The sequence below is a fragment of the Embiotoca jacksoni genome, unplaced genomic scaffold (genome assembly GCF_022577435.1).
Source record: "Embiotoca jacksoni isolate LCO1_2020_lvr unplaced genomic scaffold, fEmbJac1.0.p SCAF_4, whole genome shotgun sequence".
Lineage (NCBI taxonomy): Eukaryota > Metazoa > Chordata > Actinopteri > Embiotocidae > Embiotoca > Embiotoca jacksoni.
Genome location: NW_027185392.1, coordinates 585,966 through 606,712, shown reverse-complemented (window position 1 = coordinate 606,712; position 20,747 = coordinate 585,966). Strand labels below are relative to the sequence as shown.

At 41.7% G+C, this 20,747-nt stretch overlaps 2 protein-coding genes and 1 long non-coding RNA gene across 5 annotated transcripts; 2 read left to right on the top strand and 1 right to left on the bottom strand.

The window, feature by feature from the left end:
• Positions 1-9: 9 nt before the first annotated feature.
• Positions 10-3,017, top strand: LOC138209369 (uncharacterized). Its single transcript, XR_011179155.1, has 2 exons — positions 10-107; positions 2,547-3,017. It is a non-coding gene; the product is annotated as an uncharacterized lncRNA (long non-coding RNA).
• A 954-nt stretch (positions 3,018-3,971) lies between these two features.
• Positions 3,972-11,428, top strand: LOC138209367 (polycomb group RING finger protein 2-like). 2 transcript variants are annotated; one of them, XM_069167910.1, is made up of 9 exons: positions 3,972-4,030; positions 4,977-5,107; positions 6,821-6,917; positions 7,018-7,073; positions 7,185-7,314; positions 7,452-7,491; positions 7,623-7,721; positions 8,555-8,635; positions 10,115-11,428. In XM_069167910.1, the coding sequence occupies exons 2-9, from the start codon at positions 4,990-4,992 to the stop codon at positions 10,487-10,489; spliced, it is 996 nt and encodes a 331-aa protein (XP_069024011.1). In that variant the 5' UTR covers positions 3,972-4,030; positions 4,977-4,989; the 3' UTR covers positions 10,490-11,428. The 2 variants fall into 2 exon arrangements, with proteins under 2 accessions (XP_069024011.1, XP_069024010.1); XM_069167909.1 differs by lacking the exon at positions 3,972-4,030 and adding an exon at positions 4,064-4,361.
• LOC138209368 (CDGSH iron-sulfur domain-containing protein 3, mitochondrial-like) lies at positions 11,333-18,630 on the bottom strand. Of its 2 annotated transcripts, XM_069167912.1 has the most exons (4): positions 17,177-17,263; positions 14,024-14,141; positions 12,649-12,765; positions 11,333-12,551 (listed from the first exon to the last, which is right to left on the bottom strand). In XM_069167912.1, the coding sequence occupies exons 2-4, from the start codon at positions 14,108-14,110 to the stop codon at positions 12,366-12,368; spliced, it is 390 nt and encodes a 129-aa protein (XP_069024013.1). In that variant the 5' UTR covers positions 14,111-14,141; positions 17,177-17,263; the 3' UTR covers positions 11,333-12,365. The 2 variants fall into 2 exon arrangements, with proteins under 2 accessions (XP_069024013.1, XP_069024012.1); XM_069167911.1 differs by lacking the exons at positions 11,333-12,551; positions 12,649-12,765; positions 14,024-14,141 and adding exons at positions 15,263-15,681; positions 18,331-18,630 and having other exon boundaries at positions 17,177-17,293.
• Positions 18,631-20,747: the final 2,117 nt, after the last annotated feature.

Below are 20,747 nucleotides of genomic sequence, written 5' to 3'. Positions count from 1 at the left end.
AGCTACGCCCGGGGTCTCCTCAAGATGGCGTCCGGGACCTGCACTTCGCAGTCAACAGTGCCCCCTAGCAGGCCGCCTGGGGAACTGCAGGGGGTTCCCACATTTAGGTAGGTAGGTAGGTAGGTAGTTTTACTTTATTAATCCCCGAGGGGACTTTTTTTTTTTTTTTTTTCGCTTCAGCAGCATACAGAAGCAATAAGATAATAATAGAAAAATAGAAAAGCAATAAAATAGTAGTAAAATAGCAGTACAAAATGTTAAATATAAATATAAAATATAAAATGCACAGTATATACAGTATATAGGTAGGTAGGTAGGTAGGTATATACTTTATTAATCCCCGAGGGGACTTTTTTTTTTTCCGCTACAGCAGCATACAGAAGCAATAAGATAATAATAGAAAAATAGAAAAGCAATAAAATAGTAGTAAAATAGCAGTACAAAATGTTAAATATAAATATAAAATGCACAGTATATACAGTATATAGGTAGGTAGGTAGGTAGGTATATACTTTATTAATCCCCGAGGGGAAATTTTTTATACAATATTATATACAAACAACCAAGAAACACAGTCAACAGTGTTATTGTTATGTGATGGATTTTGCCAGAGGTGAGTTATTGTACAGTTACTGTACAATCTTATTGCGGTCGGCAGGAATGATCTCCTGTATCTGTCCTTGAGATCATTTGATCAGGTGGACTGCAGAAATACTGAGGCCAAAAAAAAAATAAAAAATTGTTTACTCACTTTATGTTTACATTTTTGTTGGTTTTATTGACCAACATGAAGATATAAATTCTGCTTTAAAGCCTTGTACACAACTTCAGGCAGTAGTGGAGAGTAATATTTATAATATCCTCTCAGATTTTGGATAATAAAATTGTTTCACATATTGCATGCATTTCTGCTCTGATTAAATTAGCACTGATCCCACTGCTGCCTGTCACCATGTTAATACAAAAATAAATACGGGCAATAAGGAGTCGCATTAGAGTGTCACACCAATGTCCATCAAACCCCACCTGAAGTCGCAGCTTTGCATAACTGAGATGTGAGATAGATACACGTCTCACGGCACAGTGTTTTTCCCTCAGGAGACCACAGGCACAAGTTTAACAACATTGTGCAAAATCTGGGAAATAGTTTCACACACGAATGCATTAACAGCTATATGTTCAAATGAATAACAGAGATAAAGATAGATAGATAGATAGATAGATAGATAGATAGAGGTTTATATGTAGAAATATAGAGATATATAGATAGACATATAGCGAGATATATATGGACATATAGAGAAATTGTGATTTATTTATTTATATATATATATATATGGACATATAGAGATTTATATATAGACATATAGAGATATATAAATAGACAGATAGATATGAGATATAGGCTATAGCTAGATATAAAGAGATATATAAATAGCCATCTAGAGATATAGAAAATAACATAAAGATATAGAAATATATAGATCGCTATCTAGAGATTCAGAAAATAATATATAGAGATATATAGATAGACATATAGCGATATATATATGGACATATAGAGAAATTGTGATTTATTTATTTTTATATATATATATATATATATATATGGACATATAGAGATTTATATATAGACATATAGAGATATATAAATAGACAGATAGATATATGAGATATAGGCTATAGCTAGATATAAAGAGATATATAAATAGCCATCTAGAGATATAGAAAATAACATAAAGATATAGAAATATATAGATCGCTATCTAGAGATTCAGAAAATAACATATAGAGATATATAGATAGACATATAAAGATATATGAGATATATAAGTATAGGGAGAGTCAGTAGCTCAGAAGTGCTCCAGTAAAATATTATAAAGGTAAAATATAATTACAGAATGACTCAACTTTGAAAGGACTCGCAGCTGATTTTAAACATGAACTTGTATGTTGCTCATCATGTGTAGCATGAGAACACTGTCACAGTTCACAGAGAAAAGAACCTAAATACAAATGACAATGACACAACAATGAGGAGAAACAAAAGAACTTTACATACAAACTAAAGACTACAAAGTCCAGGCAACAGGGATAAACGCACGGTGGAAAGCAAAGTCCGAAAACCACGAGGAAACCTACGTTAAAACCACAATTGGGGTCGATGGGTGTGTTGATGCCAGCTGGGACTAAGAGGTGAACAGGGAGCGGGTGAGGAGGCAGGTAAGAGGCCGAACAAGGAGACAGACCGAGGACCTCTGGTGGGTAAAGCGAGAGACACAAGCGGAAACACAGGGTGACTGTAAACGAAGTAGGAGAGTGACACAGATGCAGAGAACTTGTGGCGGGTCGTCGAAATGAGACAACAAGAACACACAAACACAAACACAGAAGTAAAATGTCTCCTGGGAGTTGACAAGAAGGAACTTAATTCCCTTATTGGAGCCTCCCAACATCGGCATCCTGTTAAAAGTTCTGCTCTTATAAATCTCTTTATAATCAAACCAGCAGAAGTCTCTCACACTGCACCTCGTTCACGGTTCCAGGAGGAGAGCCGGAGGACGGGCCCTCAGCTTTCGGGACCTTCTGCAGTCGAACCAGCTCCTTAGTTTGGCTCCAGGAGGCCAACACGACCTCTGCTTTCAAGATCAAGATTAAAAAGGAACCTTTCTGATAAAGATTACAATAAGAACCGACTAAAATGAATTTAAACCATCTCCTCATGCAGCCACTACGACCCCATGCTTTTTTTTTTAATTGTTTTCTTTAACATGGACATTTCCTTGATATTGATATTTAACAGTACTAATTAAAGGTGGTTGTCCATCCTAACAATAGGCCCCTTCAGTTGTATACTTTTTTATTTCAATATTTCCTTGCCAGGGAGATATTAATGTTTTTTTTTTTTAAACTGTTTTGCTTTGACATTTTAATGTGTTTGTTCTTTATGCTCATATTGTATTGAGACCGTGTTCAGTGGTGATTTTGCTCTGCAAATACATTTTCATTGAACTGAATTTTGTAGTTTTTGAGGAGCTTTTGTCACGTCGAGAAAAAGAAACCTGAAGAATTCAAATTTATATAAAACAACCCGCAGGTTTGCAGAAAATGTGGATTTTTGAAAGACAAAAGGTTTCCTTCAGGCAGAGACAGTCTGGTGAACAGATGCTAGTGAGCTGCATTGTGGGAAATGTAGGATGCAGTGTTTAATACTATTTCTGCCATTTGCTTTTTGTTTTTGTTGTAGTTGCTGTTTTTAAAAAAAAATTTTTTATAGGAGATCTCACTGTGAAGACTTCATGATCCAAGATGACAGAAATAAGGCTCCCTGAAGAATGCAGTTTTCTTTTTCTTTTAATATATAAACATCTTTACATGTTCATAAACACAGTTCATATATTCCCTGCATCAGTATGCTTTGTCCAATCAAATCTGTTCACATTAGTCATGAATATGGAAGTCCAAAGTTGTTATCACCTAAAACAAATTTGGAAAGAAAGTTTGGAAGTTTTCTGTTTTAAAAACACCTGCTGACTCTTTGTTAGTTTACACTGTTTAACAATTCTTTTTTTTTTAATCTTTATTCTGTAATCCTGCTGGTTCTGTTGTTATTGTTAACGGCGTTATTTAGAGGAAGAGATCTCTCATTTCTTTTCTAATCTTATAGAATTACAGAAGTAATATTATTTGCATTTTGCTTAATTTTTGTAAGAACATTTGAACTTTACCTGAAAGTAACAAAAATTCGACTTTTATTTAAAACTGTTAAGCATTTATGAGCCATTTGTATATGTATTCATCAAATAAACACCTTCGGATTTGTCGTTATATTTATTCCTTCTAAGAATTCCATTTGAGAAATGTGATTTTTATTATATATTAAAAAAAAATTAAATAAAAACGAAACTAATTCCTTCTTATTTCTAATTAAGCCTCACGTGTGTTTTGTGGGCCAACCGTTTGGCTCGGGCCCCGGACGGGGAGGCCCGCGGGGCCTCTTGACAGTGAATCAGACCGCGAATACTTCACGGTGAGTCTGAGCGAACCGGAGGGCGGAGCGGCACGTGCCTCCGACGGACACAAATTAACGATAACGGGAGAAATAAAGACGAGGATCGGCGCGCGGCCTGAACGGGACGAACCTGCGCGCGGAGATCAGGGCCTGCAGACTCTGGGTGGATTGGACACCCTGTTTGCCCCGAGAACCAGGCGACAAAATAATGTCACGTGATCCAAAATGGGCAGTCCTCTGACGGGGCTGAAAAAAGCCATTTTCTGGCGCTGCTGCAAATTCTGCCCAAGTCCCACTAATTTGTGCGGCTCGCGGCCGGGAGCAGAGGGGAACTTTGATGTGCGATCAGGTAGGAACGAAGCGCCGCTCGTCGCTCTTTATTGCGCCGCCGTTTGCGGAACCGCACACGAAGCGCACGGTGTCACATTTGAGTCTCTTGTTCGCCTCCTGATCCAGCAGCCCTGTCAGTGAATTTAAGATGGCTGCTTTGTGTACCAGGGTGATTTTGTGTGCGGCTCTGCAGCCCCCTCGGTGTCCGGGCTCTCTCTCCGGGTGAGCTCGGCCGTGCCGCTCGCTCGGGCCGCGGTGCTCCGGAGAAATGGAGCCGCTCTTTGTTGGTCCGCGGCTCGAGGAGCGGAGCCGCCGCACGAGATGAGGCCACACAGGGGCGATTTGAGTGTCGGGGCTGCTGGAGCCTCCTCCGGCTGCATGCATGCTGCTCTCAGACGGTTTAAACGGGAGTCAGAGCCGCTTTCTTTGGGCTCCGCCGCCGTTTGTTGTGGTTTCACGGGCTGCTGTCCCAAGGACGAGCTGCAGACATTGTCTGAGAGCAGCACTCATTGTCAATATGGGAGACGCTCACAGTCCCGACCAGCATTATGCACACATCCATCTGCTGCTGCTCCGTACTGTTTATTAAAAAAAAAAAAAAAAAAAAAACTCGTGCCGTGTGTTTCTTCTGCAGATCTGCAGTCCAAATGGATAAAATGCAGCCGAACCGGATCAAGATCACAGATCTGAATCCGCACCTCACCTGCCCACTGTGCGCCGGCTACCTGATCGATGCCACCACCATTGTAGAGTGCCTGCACTCCTGTAAGTCCCTCACGTCCCTCCATGCATGCTCTCCGGTGTGTATTAGACCTCGCACGTGAACATGATGCTGCTGGATCCCGTTGTGTTTTGTAGGAAGGTGAGATGGACGTGGAGTCAGACAGGAAGTCCAGCTTCAGGTTCATTTAAAGACTAGGAAGGCAGGAGGGCTCTTCACGGGTCATAAATGTGCACAACAGTCATGTGAATTATTGTGCTGCCTGCAGAGGCTCCTGATGCATCTTTTGGATCAGATTTAAGGTCTTCATACTCAAAAGAGCAAATAATAACAAAGACATTGTTGTGTTGCATTAAATGAATTTGCATGCAGAGCTGCAGCTGCATCATTTATACCTTGATTTGAAAGCTGATGGTTATTATTATTCAACGTGGAAACATGGAACGAAACTTAAAATGAACCTGCATGTTGCGCATCTTTGTCCCGTCTCGCCTGTCGGCCTCAGCAGCTGTCTCCAAACGCACACACACACACACACACACACGCACGCACGCACATGCACACACACGCAGAGAAGAGAGGCCGACCATATCAATGATCTCCACCTATAAAAAAAAAAAAAAAAAAAAAAGTCAGGAAAATCAGTTGTTCATCAAGTTCATGGTAAATGGTCTGTACTGGTATGGCGCTTTATCACCTTTTGGTCTCAAAGCACTTTAACATGGTTTTTCCCATTCACACACTGATGGTACACCATCGGGAGCAACTTAGGGTTCAGCGTCTTGCTCAAGGACACTTAGGCACGTGGACAGGAGGAGCCGGGGATCGAGCCACCAAACCTTCCGATCGGTGTGCAACCCGCTCTACCGACTGAGCCACAGCCTCCCTATAGAACATACTTTTCCACGTCTCGGCTTCGTCTTGTCAGTTCGGTAACAAACATCCTTCTTAAACATGACTGGAAAATGTCAATTTATCGATTTAATATTCAAGAAAAATTAAAAAAAAAAAAAAAAAAAATTCCAGGGATGTTTGGAAGTTCTTACAAAATAACAATGATGGAAAATACGGCAGACGGGCTGACGTGTGTGTGTGCGTGTGCGTGTGCGTGTGCGTGTGTGTGTGTGTGCGTGTGTGTGTGTGCGTGTGTGTGCGTGTGTGTGTGTGTGTGTGTGTGTGTGTGTGTGTGTGTGTGTGTGTGTGCAAACAGGAAACGATTCTGGACATTTCTCTGTTTTCAGAATTTTTTTTTACAAACCATCAGTTAATTTAGAAAATAATCAGCAGATGAATCTAAAATAAAAAATGATCAATAGTTGCAGCTACGTTCAATATCAAGTCATTTGTCCTCGATCATAATATTGTGCAACACCACAGTTGAATACGAAGCAACGTGTGTCTGCTTGTAACAAATTTGCCGACTTTTATATTTGTTCATTTATTTATCTTTGTACTGTTATTGTTGTTTGTTTTACGGGAGCTCTGCTGCTCAGTTGGAAATGTTGTTTAATGTCAGTTAAAAAAAAAAAAAAAAGACAAAAAAAAAAAATCGATTTAATTGTATTCTAGCCGGGTACAAAATCGTTAAACAGCCAACAAACTGCGACGGAAGAAAATCCTGCTTTTAGATTCGTGCATTTGATTTTATTTCCCCTCTGATAAAATGGATTCATTGTAACGGATAACATTTAATAGTCTCATTATAACTGAAACTCGTGACCCTGCCGACTGAATCTGCGTCCTGTCTCCTCGTGTAGTTTGTAAAACCTGCATCGTTGCCTTCCTCGAGACGAATAAGTTCTGTCCCCGCTGTGACGTCCAGGTCCACAAGACGTGTCCACAGCTCAGCATCAGGTAAACACACCCGTTACATCCAACGCACGTCTGGCTTCGCCGCGTCTCATATCTAACATCTAAGGAATCTCTTTTTTTTGTTTTTTTTCTGTTTCCCCAGAGCGGATAAAACTCTACAAGACATCGTTTATAAGCTCGTCCCCGGTTTGTTTAAAGGTGAGGCGGCGGATCGTCTCGACTCTTCTCCCGCCGGCGTTTCGTCGCTTCCCGTTGTGTGAACCCCGTTTTGTTTTTTGTTTTTTTTTGTTTCCTGTTCTTGAACCCCAGATGAGATGAAACGGAGGCGGGACTTCTACGCAGAGAACCGCGTGCTGGAGCCGGGCGAGGTGGTGGAGACGTTCAACATCGCCGAGGACGAGATCATCAGTCTGTCCATACAGTTCTACGAGAGGAACAAGTGAGTCGGCCGCACCTGAACGCCTGCTGGAAAAACTTAAAAACCGGGAGAGAGAAGTTTAAAATCTCAGACCTGCCGAGTGTGAATATTCTCAGAAGAGCCCGTTCATCATTTTTGTATTTGATATTCTCCCGCAGAAACAATGAGAGGCAGCACTCGGAGCTGGAAGGAGACAAGGTAAAGCGGAGTAGAAAACAAACGTCCGCCGATTTACCGTGTTTCTTTCTGGTCCTGATCCTGGATTTATTCCCCTTCTTCTTCTTCTTCTTCTTCTTCTTCTTCTTCTTCTTCTTCTTCTTCGTTCTCAGACCAACGGTAAACGCTTCCTGCAGTGCCCGGCAGCCATGTCCGTCATGCATTTAGCAAAGTTCCTCCGGAGCAAGATGGACATCCCCAACAACTACCGGGTAACTACGGACACGCTGCAGCCTCGCATGCGTCACGGTTTCGGGCTCCGTGACATAAATGCCTCGTCGCTCTGACGTCACTTATCTGTCAAACTAGGCAGGTTAAAAATAAATAAAAAAAATAATAAATCGTGCCAAACTCGGGCTGACATTTTATTTTTAATCCGGGCTTTTAGCCGCCCCCGATAAAATCAGTTACTTCTGCTGTAAATCCATCAACTTGTTTAAAACCTTTTAACGGCCGACAGTTTGACGGGTCGGAGCAGGGAGGGTATAAAAGGTGCTACTATCACTTTAAAAAAGTGGCTGTGCATCATGAAGTGTCCGTGGCGGTGATCTGGAACAGAATCATTCTGATTAATTAGATTGAGCACATCTGGACCGTTCCTGCCGTCGTTGAGCCAAACGTCTACTACGGACAAAAAAAAAAAAAAGATCTTAAAATTTGTTGGCAGTCAAAAAAACAGCTTTGAGATGTTCAGAGCAGATTAATGAGTTGTTTACATTTTCCCAGCCAACGCAGCAGGATAAAATCTGTTTGGACGGAAACCGCAAACTTTAAAAAAGAAGAAAAGAAAAAAGAAGGGACACTTGAGTCTATTGAGACGGTTTTAAACGGAGGCTTTCTTTCGTGTCGTAATGTTGATGTTCGTTTGTAGAGGTACTTTTCGCCAGAACGGTTTTATTATGGTCGTTAACGTTGGTGTGACACATTTGCAACAGAAGAACATGATTACGAGCCTCTCTGGTTTCAAGTCCTGACCTGTCAAATGGAGATTTTTCCCGCGGTCACTCTGTGTTTAAATGTTGGGTTTTTTTTGGACTGTTTGCAGGTGGAGGTGTTGTACGGAGATGAACCCCTGAAGGATTACTACACACTAATGGACATCGCCTACTTCTACGAGTGGAGACGAGTGAGTGACATTTTTTTTTCTCCATTTCTTTTGACTTAAACAGTCTTCACAAGTTGATTTGCATCAGAAACTGGTGTGAAATAAAAACCGGTGGCTGCCGGGAAGGAAAAGGAAAATCCTCTTTCTAAAAGAAAGATTTTTTTTTTATTAAAACGGAGTGAATCACCAATTTGGTTCTTCATCATGACGACTTTGTCAAGTTTGCTGTCTGGTGAGAAGATTTAACTCTGTACAGTTCCTGCTAATATCAAACTCCCTATTTGTGAGTTGCGAACAGAACGGAACGACAACTGCGATCGACAATTGTCAACAAATCCAGTGAAACCTGACTGATGCCTTCAAGCTTCAAGTCCAGTGGTTCCTACTGAAGCCATAAAACTTAGACAACAGTTCACATAGTATAGGTACATTTAAAAAATAAAAAAAAAAGGCTTCAAACAGCTGTCGTTTTTGTTGTGTTTGTTGGGGACTGTTTTCAGCCTCGGACGAACACGCATTTCCCTTGTGAGAATTTCTTGCAGCAGAACGAGATGCGATCAAAAAGTTCAGGGACTCTGCCAATAATAACCAAAAATCGTACCTGATTGAGACCCGGCCGACGTGCAGCAGTTAACTTCTCCCGGAGGTCCTGCCACGCTTGGTACGCTCTACCGTGCCCAAGCACCGTCTGTAATTTGGCACCGGAGCTCCTCCGCAGCGATAAAAAGCGAGAAACTGACCGCTGGTGCGTGAACATTTGTGATTTCCCCCGTGGACCTGAAACTGGAGCAGAGAAATCTCAGATTTCGTGTCAAACTTTTGGGGAACAGAAACCAAGTCCAGTGAGTGAGTTTCAAAAAAGGTAACAAACAAACTCGCCAAGAGGGAAGAAGAGCACACGGACTGAAAATACAGCAGGGAGGGAAGGACAACGAGGGACAGATGAAACCGATCAGGGCGGGGCCGGCAATCACACAAAAGACAGGAAGTGAAAGAAGAGGAACACAAAATGGGGAGTGATTTAAAAATTTAAACAGGAAGCACAAAACCCAGACTGACCCGAGACCTTCAGAAGGTCCCGGTAGAACTCGTCGTTGACAGTCTTGTCTCTGGGGGACGAATTCACGGTTGCACAGACTCCACGGTGCCGTAGGCCTTCTGAAGCATTTCAAGGTTCTCTGTTGACGATTTCCAGAGTTTGACACAAAATCTGATGTTTTCTCTGTTTCAGTTTCAGGTGAAATCACAAATGTTGACGCACCAGTGGTCACAAAAAAAACAAAAACCACTATAAATAACTCGGGTGCTGACGTTGATCAAGACTTTAGAATCGTTACTCAGGAAGGTCTTTGCTTCCTCCTGCTCCGTGTGCATCACTGCGCTGCGTTCAACAGTCACGGTCTCCGGACTTTTTGATTGCACCTCGTAACAATCTGCCTCCGGGGTCGTTGTTGGTTTTTTCCCTCCTGTTGACGTGCTGTGTAACTCTTTTGTGCGCAGACCGGACCCATACCGCTGCAGTATCTGGTCAAACCCACCCGGAAACGCCGGAGGCCGTCCCAGTCCGCCGCCCAGGGCCACTCGGACGGCGTCAACACCAGCCCGACGTCGGAGAGCGACTCTCAGAGCGACAAAGTCCACAGTCCCGCCGCGGCCCAGCTGCCCCGCGCCTCCTCGCAGTCCAGCCCCGCGTCCCACAACCTCCCCGCCGCCATCCAAAGCGCCAACGGTACCGCCGCGCCCGGCAACGCTCAGCGACACGCCCTCGCCTCCAAACCGGGCGCCCGCAAGGTGACTGTGAACGGCACGGGCTCCGGCGCCGGCAAGGAGGAGGCGAGGGGGGGCGACAAAAGCGGCATGCCTCCGACGACCTAACGTGTGCGCGCGGGCGCGGGCGGGGAGGACAGTGTTTGAATTGCTCCCTCGTTTTGTTTCTACAGAGGATAACAACAACAACAACAACAACAACAACTACAAAAAAGAAAAAGGAAAAAGAAGAAGAAAAAAAAAAAAAAAAAAAAAAAAAGGACGAGCGCGCATCCTTCTGGACGACCACGAGGAAGATTACTGAAATCTTTCAGCAGGAAAGACTGAGACGTGCAGCCAAATAGACACTCGTATGTATGTGTGCGTGTGTGTGCGTGTGTGTTTATGTGTGTTAGACTAGAACAGTGCACACATACAGACTGTACAGTATGTATCAAATGTGAGCATGTGTGCATACATATGTATAAACTTATCTTTTATACAAGATATTGTAATCGTTTTGTATTGTATATGCAGTGGGTCTGTTTTCATTTCCATTCACTTTGATTTGGCTTCCATTTGAAAAACGCAGAGAGGCGTTTCGCCGCGCAAGGATGGATGTAAAGGACTGAAAAAGAAAAGAAAAAAAAAAACAAGAACAAGAAGAAAAAGAAAAAGCTAATCATTGCCTTTAAACAGTCATGTTAATAACTGCTGTATAAGTGTCCAGTATAAGCAAACGGCTCATCAGGTTTAACATGTACGTTTTATTTTAACGACTGTCGATGCACTTTGTTCAGGTCCCGTCACACAAACCAAACCACCCGGAAGAAGCATTTATATTTACAGAAGCACTACCGCCATGTTCCCAGAGCTCAAAAAGGGATTTGAATATTTGGCCATGTATGTCGTAGTTCCAGAAATTTCAACATTCCTTTTTGTTACTTTTTTTTTTGACAAAAACTGATGCTATTTCTTTCTCTTTTTTTTTTTCTTTTTTTTTTTTTAAATCAGCCATATGTGCATGTTTTTAGGTCAATAAAATGTTTACTTACTAGGTTTTTCTGACCCGAGCGTCCTTGTTTATGATTGTACGTGAGTGTGAGATGAGGCGGTTCCGTTTACAGGTTAGTGTCGCGTCCGACGCGGCAACAGACCGGTAACTTGAGACAAACTGACGAAGAGGGGAAGAACAGCGTGGACTAAAATACACCGGGGAGGGAAGCACAACGAGGGACAGGTGAAACTAATCGGGGCGGGACAAACGGGCTGCGTTCGACTGGAACTCGCGAGCTCGTGGTTACGACGTGGGAGGTCGTGTGCGCCGTATGCTCGGTGTTCAAATGGTCAACACCGTTGCTAGGCAACGGCAACATGACTGGCATCCAGATGCCACAGAGTCATGACACTTTAGCAAGCCAACAGGAAATAGAAAGTCTCAGAGGGAAACGATGAGGCCGTTGGGAGGATCAACATTTTCCTCAGACGTTATCCAAGTTATGAAGACAAACTGTTCTTTTAAACAGATTTTCCAGTTAAAATATCCCCTTTTTTTTTTTTTTTCCATTTTATTATTTTATAGCATTGTTGCAGACAGATCAACCTACCTGGTGCATAAACTATTTATTTCTTAACTTAAAGTGACAAAAGCATAAATACACACACCCACACCTCCCAAAAATGAAAGGGGAAGACGACGTGACATTTTCCATGTAAAAATTAAACGTCGTTCGTACACAAAAATACAATGAAATCCCGTCTTTAGTTTCTTCTTCTGTTGACTTTCTGCCTGTTTATGTGCAAAAAGACCTAACTATTAAAGGGACAGTTTCCCCAGTATAGACGGTACGTAAAGATCTCTCTGGTGGTAACGTTCATCTCCTCCGTCTGAATCTCGCGGACGAAAAACAGCGCCGGGAGCCGAGATTCGGAGACCCGCGTCGCAGTCGGGTCGTGTTTTTGCGTTTTGACCCGACGGGGTGTTTTGTGCCTCTCACGTCCTCGTTCAGGACTCGGTCGGTTCGTGCGGCGGCGCGGACGCGATGAAGTCCTGCTTGTGCGTGCCGTCGCAGTAAGGCGGGTTGCCGGTGTGTTTGCATCCGCACAGCCGGACGGCGGCGTCCTTCTCCGGAACGAAGCGCAGCGGCGACAGACCGGAGGCTTTGGTTTTATGGGCTCCGTCGCAGAAAGGCTTGAGAGACGACACACACACACACACATGAAATCAGAGAAGTGTTTCTACTTGTATTCACACTGAGAGATTTTTTTTAAATTGTTTTTATATTTACCTGTTTCTTGCTGTGTCCGCAGGCGCACCACGAGTAACGCTTCCCACCAACCAGCTCCACTTTGAACGGCTTCTTGGACGGGACGACCGGGTCGGGAGGAAGGGTGGACAGCCCGGCCTGAAAACAGCGGAAGAGTCCTTTAATTGTCAGCAGCTGTACGATGACGTTCCTGCCGTCTAATATGGACTCTTATTGCTCCAAAATAAAAAGTAACATTAAAAAAACCAAAAAAAAACCAAACCTGTTTTCTGTTATTTAGTCTCCTCTTAAGACTGACTGACATCATCGGGGTTTTTTTCCGGGTGAAGATGGGTTCAGATTTAATGATGACATGAAAAACACACGGGTGTAAATAATATCAATAACGATGTCTGAGTGACATCCAGCTGCTTCAGTTTCAAGGTCACTGATGAGTGATGTCGATCAATGATGAGCCGAGTGGTGTCCTGTTTCACACTAGGTGGCGTTAATCATCATCATCATCATCTTTGTTTTCTTTCATCTGTATGTTTTTTTTTTTTTTTTAATCTGAAAAATAACTACAGCCATCATCGCATCATTTCGATATTAAATTTTGGATGATGTAGCTGGAAACTTTTTACAATTTTGCTGCACTGAAGTCACGGAAGGGAAACGTTAAGGGAAAGTCATTGTGCCATAAAAGTGTTAAACATTTTAGATGAAGCCTTCGTACGGTCTGAAACACACTTCAAAACGTGTCAAATTTTTATTTTGTTTGGGGAAAAAAAATAAATCAAAAAAGGGATATTTCAGTTTCTTTTCTCACATTCAACCTGGTACAGATGTGAAACCACAATACTTAAGACAGGTCAAACCTGGAGTAGATTATCACAGAGAGACTACAAATTCTGTAAAAACACAGTTTCTAATTTGTGAAACTTTTGTTATATTTGTGGGGGGGGAAAAAAAGCAAATTAAAGGATCATTTCACTGTTTTTTTCCCCCTCCATCCAGACCACATTAGACCTGGTTCAGATCTAAAAAACGCTATACTTGGACTGGTCAAACCCGGACTACATTATCATAGAGGGGCTAAAAATTATTTGGACTAGATTTCTGACTTGTGAAACGTTTTTCCATTTGTGAAAAATGCATAAAAGGGACATTTCACTGTTTCTTTTTTCCATCTACACCACATTGGTTCTAGTCCCAATTTAAAACCAACAATAGGCTAAATCTCATGAGATATAACCTTATTAATATTGCAGTTATTATTTCAAATATTCAGACTCCCTGTATTTCTATGTTTTGGTTACATAATAATAATAATAATGTTTAAGATAATAAATCCAGAGTACATTTCAATTATTTTTGCGTCATATTTAATCGCAGAGACTCGCAGAAGTCAGTTTACCTTTGCGGCTGCCGTAGCTGGACTCCAAGGTGGTCTGAAGGTGAAACGGACCCACTTCAGGTCCAGTTTGTTTACCAACCTGTTCATGGTCACGCTGACAGCTGCTCACGTGCCGCCGCTGACAACAACAACAACAAACAAACGAGCGTGACTTAGCGAGACGTGACCCAAAAAAAAAAAAAAAAAAAAAAAAGATGACGCCGCAGGTGCAGGAAGTGAAAAAGGAAGAATGAAGTCAATGAAACGGAGAAAGAAAAGCGAAAGAAAAAGCTCCGAGAGACGGCGGAAGGTTTCACAACCTGGCGACTGACCGCCGTGATCAGGGAAATCGCTTCCGGATGAGTCACGTGTTAGCAGGCGGACCAATCAGGAGGCGGAATTCAAACTCAATAATTAGCCCAATAAAAATGACGACATCAATAAATATACAAAACTAATAATTCACTAATAAGTGATGTTTTGCTTTTGTTTATTTAATTTTTTTTTGCATACTTCTGAGTCTGTAATAATGTTATGGGTTAATTTTAAGAAGATGCAGGGAAAAAAAAAAAACTTTTTAAATTTTAGGATGATAATCCACACAAAATATTAAATAATGGTAACAATAAAAAAATAATAAAATGTAAAAATCATTAGATTTCTGCAGAAGTAGATGAAAATGTTAAAATATCTGGGAGTGCAGTGTGATTTCAACACAAGTGGACAACAATTGAAAGTGTAGAGCATGAAATGAATTCATGGACTGAGCAGTTTTATTTCAATTTGTTCAAACTAGTCAGAAAATACTTTAAAAAATTAAACTACGCAAGATTAAGCTGAATTGGATGCGCGTACATATTTACATCTCAACTTCTATTTTAGTCTATCGGATTTTGGGTCAAACTCTGGAAATGGTCAACAGAGAGCCTTGAAATGCTTCGGAAAGTCTACGGCGATGAAGCGACGAGCCGGGCGAGGTTTTTCTGAGGTGACGTTCAGGTTTCAAGAGGGGGCGGAGCTTCACCGTCCGAGACCGAAGGAAGCGCTTCAGGTTCAGGAGACGCCGGGTGGGTTTTCTTGTGACGTTGGCGGTGGTTGTGCAACCGTGAATTCGTTCCCCCAGAGTCAGACTGTCAACACCGAGTTCTACCGGGACCTTCTGAGGCGTCTTGAGGGTTTTGAGGTTTTTTTCTAATCTCCGGTCAGTCGGAAGCTTCAGGTGTTTCGTGTCAACAAAAACTCATCCGTCACCGGGGAAAACAACGTTTTTAAAGCGTTTTAATGGTTTTACATCAGTCTGAGAACGTATTCTGCAAACCATGATTTAAAAACACTGTAATTCATACGGACTAAACATCAACTGATCTCCTGACACAGACAGGCTGCAGTAAATCATTCAGTTTTAATATAAAAAAAAAAAAAAATAAAGATTTTCAACAACAGGATTCTGACGAGTTAAAATAAAGATAATTTTCCTAGTTTTTTTTTTTTCATTTAAAGAGGCCTTTCACCGACTTCACCGCGTCCTGGAAAATGACCTTAAAGTGCGAGCCGTCGCAGTACGGAGCGTTTTTGGTTTGCTTGCAGGCGCACAGCATGACGGTGCTGTCTCTGTCGGGGGTGAAGCGGAGAGGGGAGATGCTCGGGGATTTCGACCTGTGAGCTCCGTCACAGAAAGGCTGTCGGAGAGTAAAAATAAAGGGTCAGGACACAGATAGTAAATCTTCTGATCAGATGCATCTCAGGTTTTTTTTTTTTTTTTTTTTACTGCCTAATACTATAATGGTGTGGACTTGTGTCTCTGGCTAAGTTTTCACAGGCAAATCTTATTTCTAAAGTATTTAAATGACTAACAACTGATTCTTACATCATCGTAGTGATGTACGTAACAACTGTCTGTACTATGTAATGAAATTAAATGAGTTTTTTGGGGGGATTTGGGCCAGTTGGAGTTCAACTGTTTCAGTTCAAGGATCTTGCAGACCACCAGGTGGAGACTCGCGTACCACAAGTGGTACACAGACCACAGTTTGGGAATCACTGCTAAACAGTATTGAGCTCTTTTGAGTTTCACAAAAAGTCAAACTCGCACATGTAAACGAACTAAAAAAAAAAAAGAAAAAAAAAAGGCCGTTTCAGGAGGCAAACTTCTGCGTTTACTTTTAGTCTCACTTGAAGGAAAAACATAAAACAGATTTTTTTTTTAAAATGCTTCGGGGTGCAAAGTTTGCACGACCCACAGAGCTACAACAAATAAAGGAAATTAATACAGTAGGTTGAAATAAAACAGAATTATCCGTTAAAATGTTAAAATCAGTGACATAAGTGGATTATTCTCATTTGATCAATCTTATTAAGTCCTTTTTCTTTACACTTATAAAACACTACAATGTGTAAAACATCTTTACGATGCAACCGTTAATATCCGTGAAGACTAGTTTTATAAATAATACTATTTTCCAAATTCAAAACTACACTTGGTCTGAACTTTGCACAACACACCCAGTTTATCAACTTTAAAATCACTCAATGCAGCGGCCCTTTAAATCCCTTCTCCTCAGACGTATCATAAATTCTCGTTTGTGGTAATGTCATTGTGCACAAATGAAGTGCAGCAGCTATAAGCTCTGTAGAAACCACGTTTTTTTTTTTTTTTTTAGATACTCTGCAGCTGCCTTGACGATCAGCCCCGAATCACTACGTGTAAATGTTTTTAGTTATGGACACATAATATGTAAGTTTACTGTTTTTATACTATGACTGATAATCTACCTGGAACAGGATCGACTCTATTAACGAGCTTTAAACATTACTCATGGTAATAAATAGCACTAATCAGAGGTATGCTCGTTTTATCACACTTTCAAGGCTTCAGGTGGACGGAGTGGTTTTCCTGCTGTGACATCAATAAGTCACGCAAAAAAACACTCCTTCGCTGTGTGGTCGTGTGTCTGCGCTAAATTCAAAGACTTCTCATTGGTTTCCCGGCGCTGCAGTTTGTCTCCATCAGCAGCCTTTCAAACTGGTGGGAATGTAAACAGCAGTAAATGAGCCGAAGCCGAATGACCGGCCTCCTGCTTTACAACAGGTGTCCTCCAGTCCAGGTGTGTCTGAAACCCGAGCTCTGCCACAACACACACACACACACACACGCGCACACACACACACACTCACCTGTTTGTTGCTATGACCACAAGCACACCAAGCGTAGCTTTTCCCAGCAGTCAGCTTCACTCTGAAGGGCAGCCGGGCCGCGGGGATGGGCTGCGTGGACTGTAGACGGCACCGTACCTGGAGGACGCGATTCACTGTTACACCGCATACAAAATATTTACACTTCCAGGCTTCGTGATGGAGCTGCACCGCATGACTCCCGGAGCCGCAGCGTTGTTTTGTGAGGTCTAGATAAGATCAATACTTGGGACCAAGTGAACACTTGTCCCAAATTTGAAGAGAACCCCCTCAAGGTGTTCTTAAGATATTTTGTTCACAAGAACGCAGGGATCTTTGACGTGTGATCGGCCAAAATCGAATCAGTTCCTCCTTTTAGACCGAGTGAATGTTTGGGCCACATTTGAAGAAAGTCCCTCCGGGTGTTCTTGCGATCTTGTGTTCACTAGAATCGGGACAAATGTGAGTTCACAGTTACCTTGACCCCTGACCCCCAAAATCGAACCAGTTACTCCATTGGGACCAAGTGAACGTTTGTGCCACATGTGAAGAAAGCGCCTCAAAGCGTTTCCCCGAGATACTGCGTTTACAATAATGGGACGTGAGGTCACAGTGACCTTTGACCTCTAGCATCGAATTAGTCCAACCTTCCGACTTAGTGGACGTTTGTGCCAAATTCGAGTAAAGTCCCTCGAGGCGTTCCCGAGATATTGTGTTCACAAAAAAAAAAAAAAAAAAAAAAAAAAAAAAGGCCGACACCAGACTGATGAGGACACAGGGGACCACGACCTTTGACCCCCAACATCTAATCAGCTCACCGTTGGAACCAAGTGAACGTTTGCGCTTAAACCCCCAAAAACACTACACCTCCGGCTGCAGCCGCAGGTTGACGTAGGCCCCAGTTTTATGACAGACGTATCTGATTATTTGAACACATCGGTGCTAAAGGTGAACGGAGGGTGTGCCGGGTAGTTTGTTTAAACAGAAAAACAAAGACAGACAGAAAAAAAAAACCAACAACGGCAGCCTCCGATATCTATTTCTTGCCATGTACTTTAAAAAAAATCTGCTGCAACAGGAAAAAGCAGTAAGACAACACATTATAATATATTAAACAGTTCAAAAAAAATACTTAGAAACATGCGGGACTGACTCACCCCGGGGGAGGAAGCGAGCAGGAGCAGCTGAGGTCGGCTGAAGTTCAGCGCGCATCGTCTCCGCACTGCGACAAGAAACCTGGAAGTGTTCATCGTCCCGCAGGGCGCACGTGGACCGGGTCGTGACGTGGCTTCTTCCCGCACACACGAGAGCGACTTTTCCAAGTGATGATCGCGCGCGGCTGCTTCACAAAACCTGAGACTCACAAAACCTGAGACTCACTCCAGGAAAAAATTACGACATGGAAACGAAAGGACGGCGAACAGCTCACCCGCGCCGAGGACACTCCTTCTGGGGACGCCCCTCCTCCTCCTCCTCCTCCTCCTCTTCCTCTTCTTCCTCATTCAGAACATTTAAAGGAATAATTACACCTTTAATGAAACATGTAGTAAAAAGGTGACTTTATTGGCAGGTAATGAACCATTTAGTTATTTTCAGGTCATTTATAAGAAGAAATTTGGTATTTATTTACTTACAAATGTCAATTCATTAACACATACTAATGGTCTTAATATCAGTATTGTTAATAACCCAATTTGTGGTATTACCCTTTATAAATCTTGCCTCATAAAAAAAAAAAACACCAAAGAATATTGATTATTTTTAAAATTATGAGTTCTAATAACTATAATATTGGGGGTAAAGGTGGTCATCACTCACCTGCACGCTGCCTAAATATGGGCTTTGGGCATTTTGAAAAATGTCCCGTTGAAAGTTTTCACTCGTGCGCACAGATAGAAACTTTTACCGGAAACGGGAAGTATCATGTTGCCGTGGCTACACGACTGCAGGATTTAAAAGAAATCCATTTTGAATTTGTTTACATTTCTAAAACTGAGGTACGCTTCCCATAAATCATAAACCAAAAGGGAATTTGTTACAATATAAAATTAGTTTTATTAATAGAATATAACCGACAATAAATTACATCACAACCATACGAATCGGTTGTTAATAAAACCCCAATTTACTGCTTGTGAAGTCTTAACGAGGGCGAGAGCTGATGAGTGAGGCGGGTGGCCGAATCACAAACACTCGAGATGGAAAAAAAAAAACGAATGGACATAAAATAACCTTCAATAAAAAAAAACATTTATTCTCGTAAGACCCGATTTTTTTTTTTTTTTTAAACTTTGGGTGTTTTTTGGTCTTATTATTGTTTTTCAATTTCTTTAAACGGTTGCACTTACACCTAAAAGTAAAAGATTCATATTTTTCCTTAATATGTTTTTATCGCCTAATTTGTGGTGCATTTGCCCGATCGAGTGCGTTTTAATCGTGTTCGTCAGCACGTGTTGTGTTTGTGATTTGAGAACTGAATTATTGTCAGATGTGTTGGAACCATTTTGTTTTCCAAACTTGGCCGAAATTAAAACCCGACTCGCAGCTTTTAAATCCCACGTTCAGTTTTCCGACTCGCTGAAGACATCTGTATCAGATTCTGGAAAACACGATGTTCGTCGGAGGTATTAGTAGCTGTTATATTATTACCTATAAAGTTAAACTCTTTAGCACTTTTACCTGCGATGGCCGGCTGCTTTCCACATAACGCGGAGAGTATCGACAGTCAAGTGATTCATCAACCAGAGAAAATGTAAAACGACTCGGTAAAATACATTTATTGACAAAAAAAAAGTCGTCTTAATCCATCCTTTTAATTTTACACACAAAAATATCAAAATACTTTACAGGGCTTTTAATCTGAATATCGTCAAATTTGTTTCAATCAATTCTCTCAAACAAATACACTGTACAACGACAACGTGCTTGTCCTTTTTAAAATTCAGTGCTCACGTCATTTAATTTCTTTTCCTTTTCTTGTCAGGGAACAATGCATTTAAAATTATGCATAGTTATTACTTGGTATTTAGCAATACATTTGAGAGACGTCACTGCATATCATGCAATTCATATCCCGATAGTTAACTCGCTCTCCGCCGAACCTCGTTCAGAGCCAGGTGCTTAAACGTTGCAACACATAAAAGATACACAGTACGACATTCATAACATGGATTATCTTGGTTACCCAAACTTCAAAGCTTAAAGGAATGAATGTGTCCTTACACAAACATATTAAAGTATACAACTCGTATTCCAACAAAATCTTTTAAAAAAAACAAAACAAAAAAAAGGTACTAAAAAAAACAAAAAAACAAAAAGATTTACAGTTGGGCTCGAAGCGCCCCAGTGCAACATGAGAAAGAAACCACTTCAGAAATCCTTCGAACCGCTCAGGTCCGATCCGAACTTTGTCAACGCTGAGAGGAAAAAAAAAAACAAACAAAAACAAAAACAAAATCACACTTGGTACATCGCAGAGCTCCCGCTTTGGAGTCACGCATTGGCTCATGTCTTTATCAACTTCATCAACATTCTCCTCTTGTCGTTGCTACAGTATTTATCACCGACGAGTGAG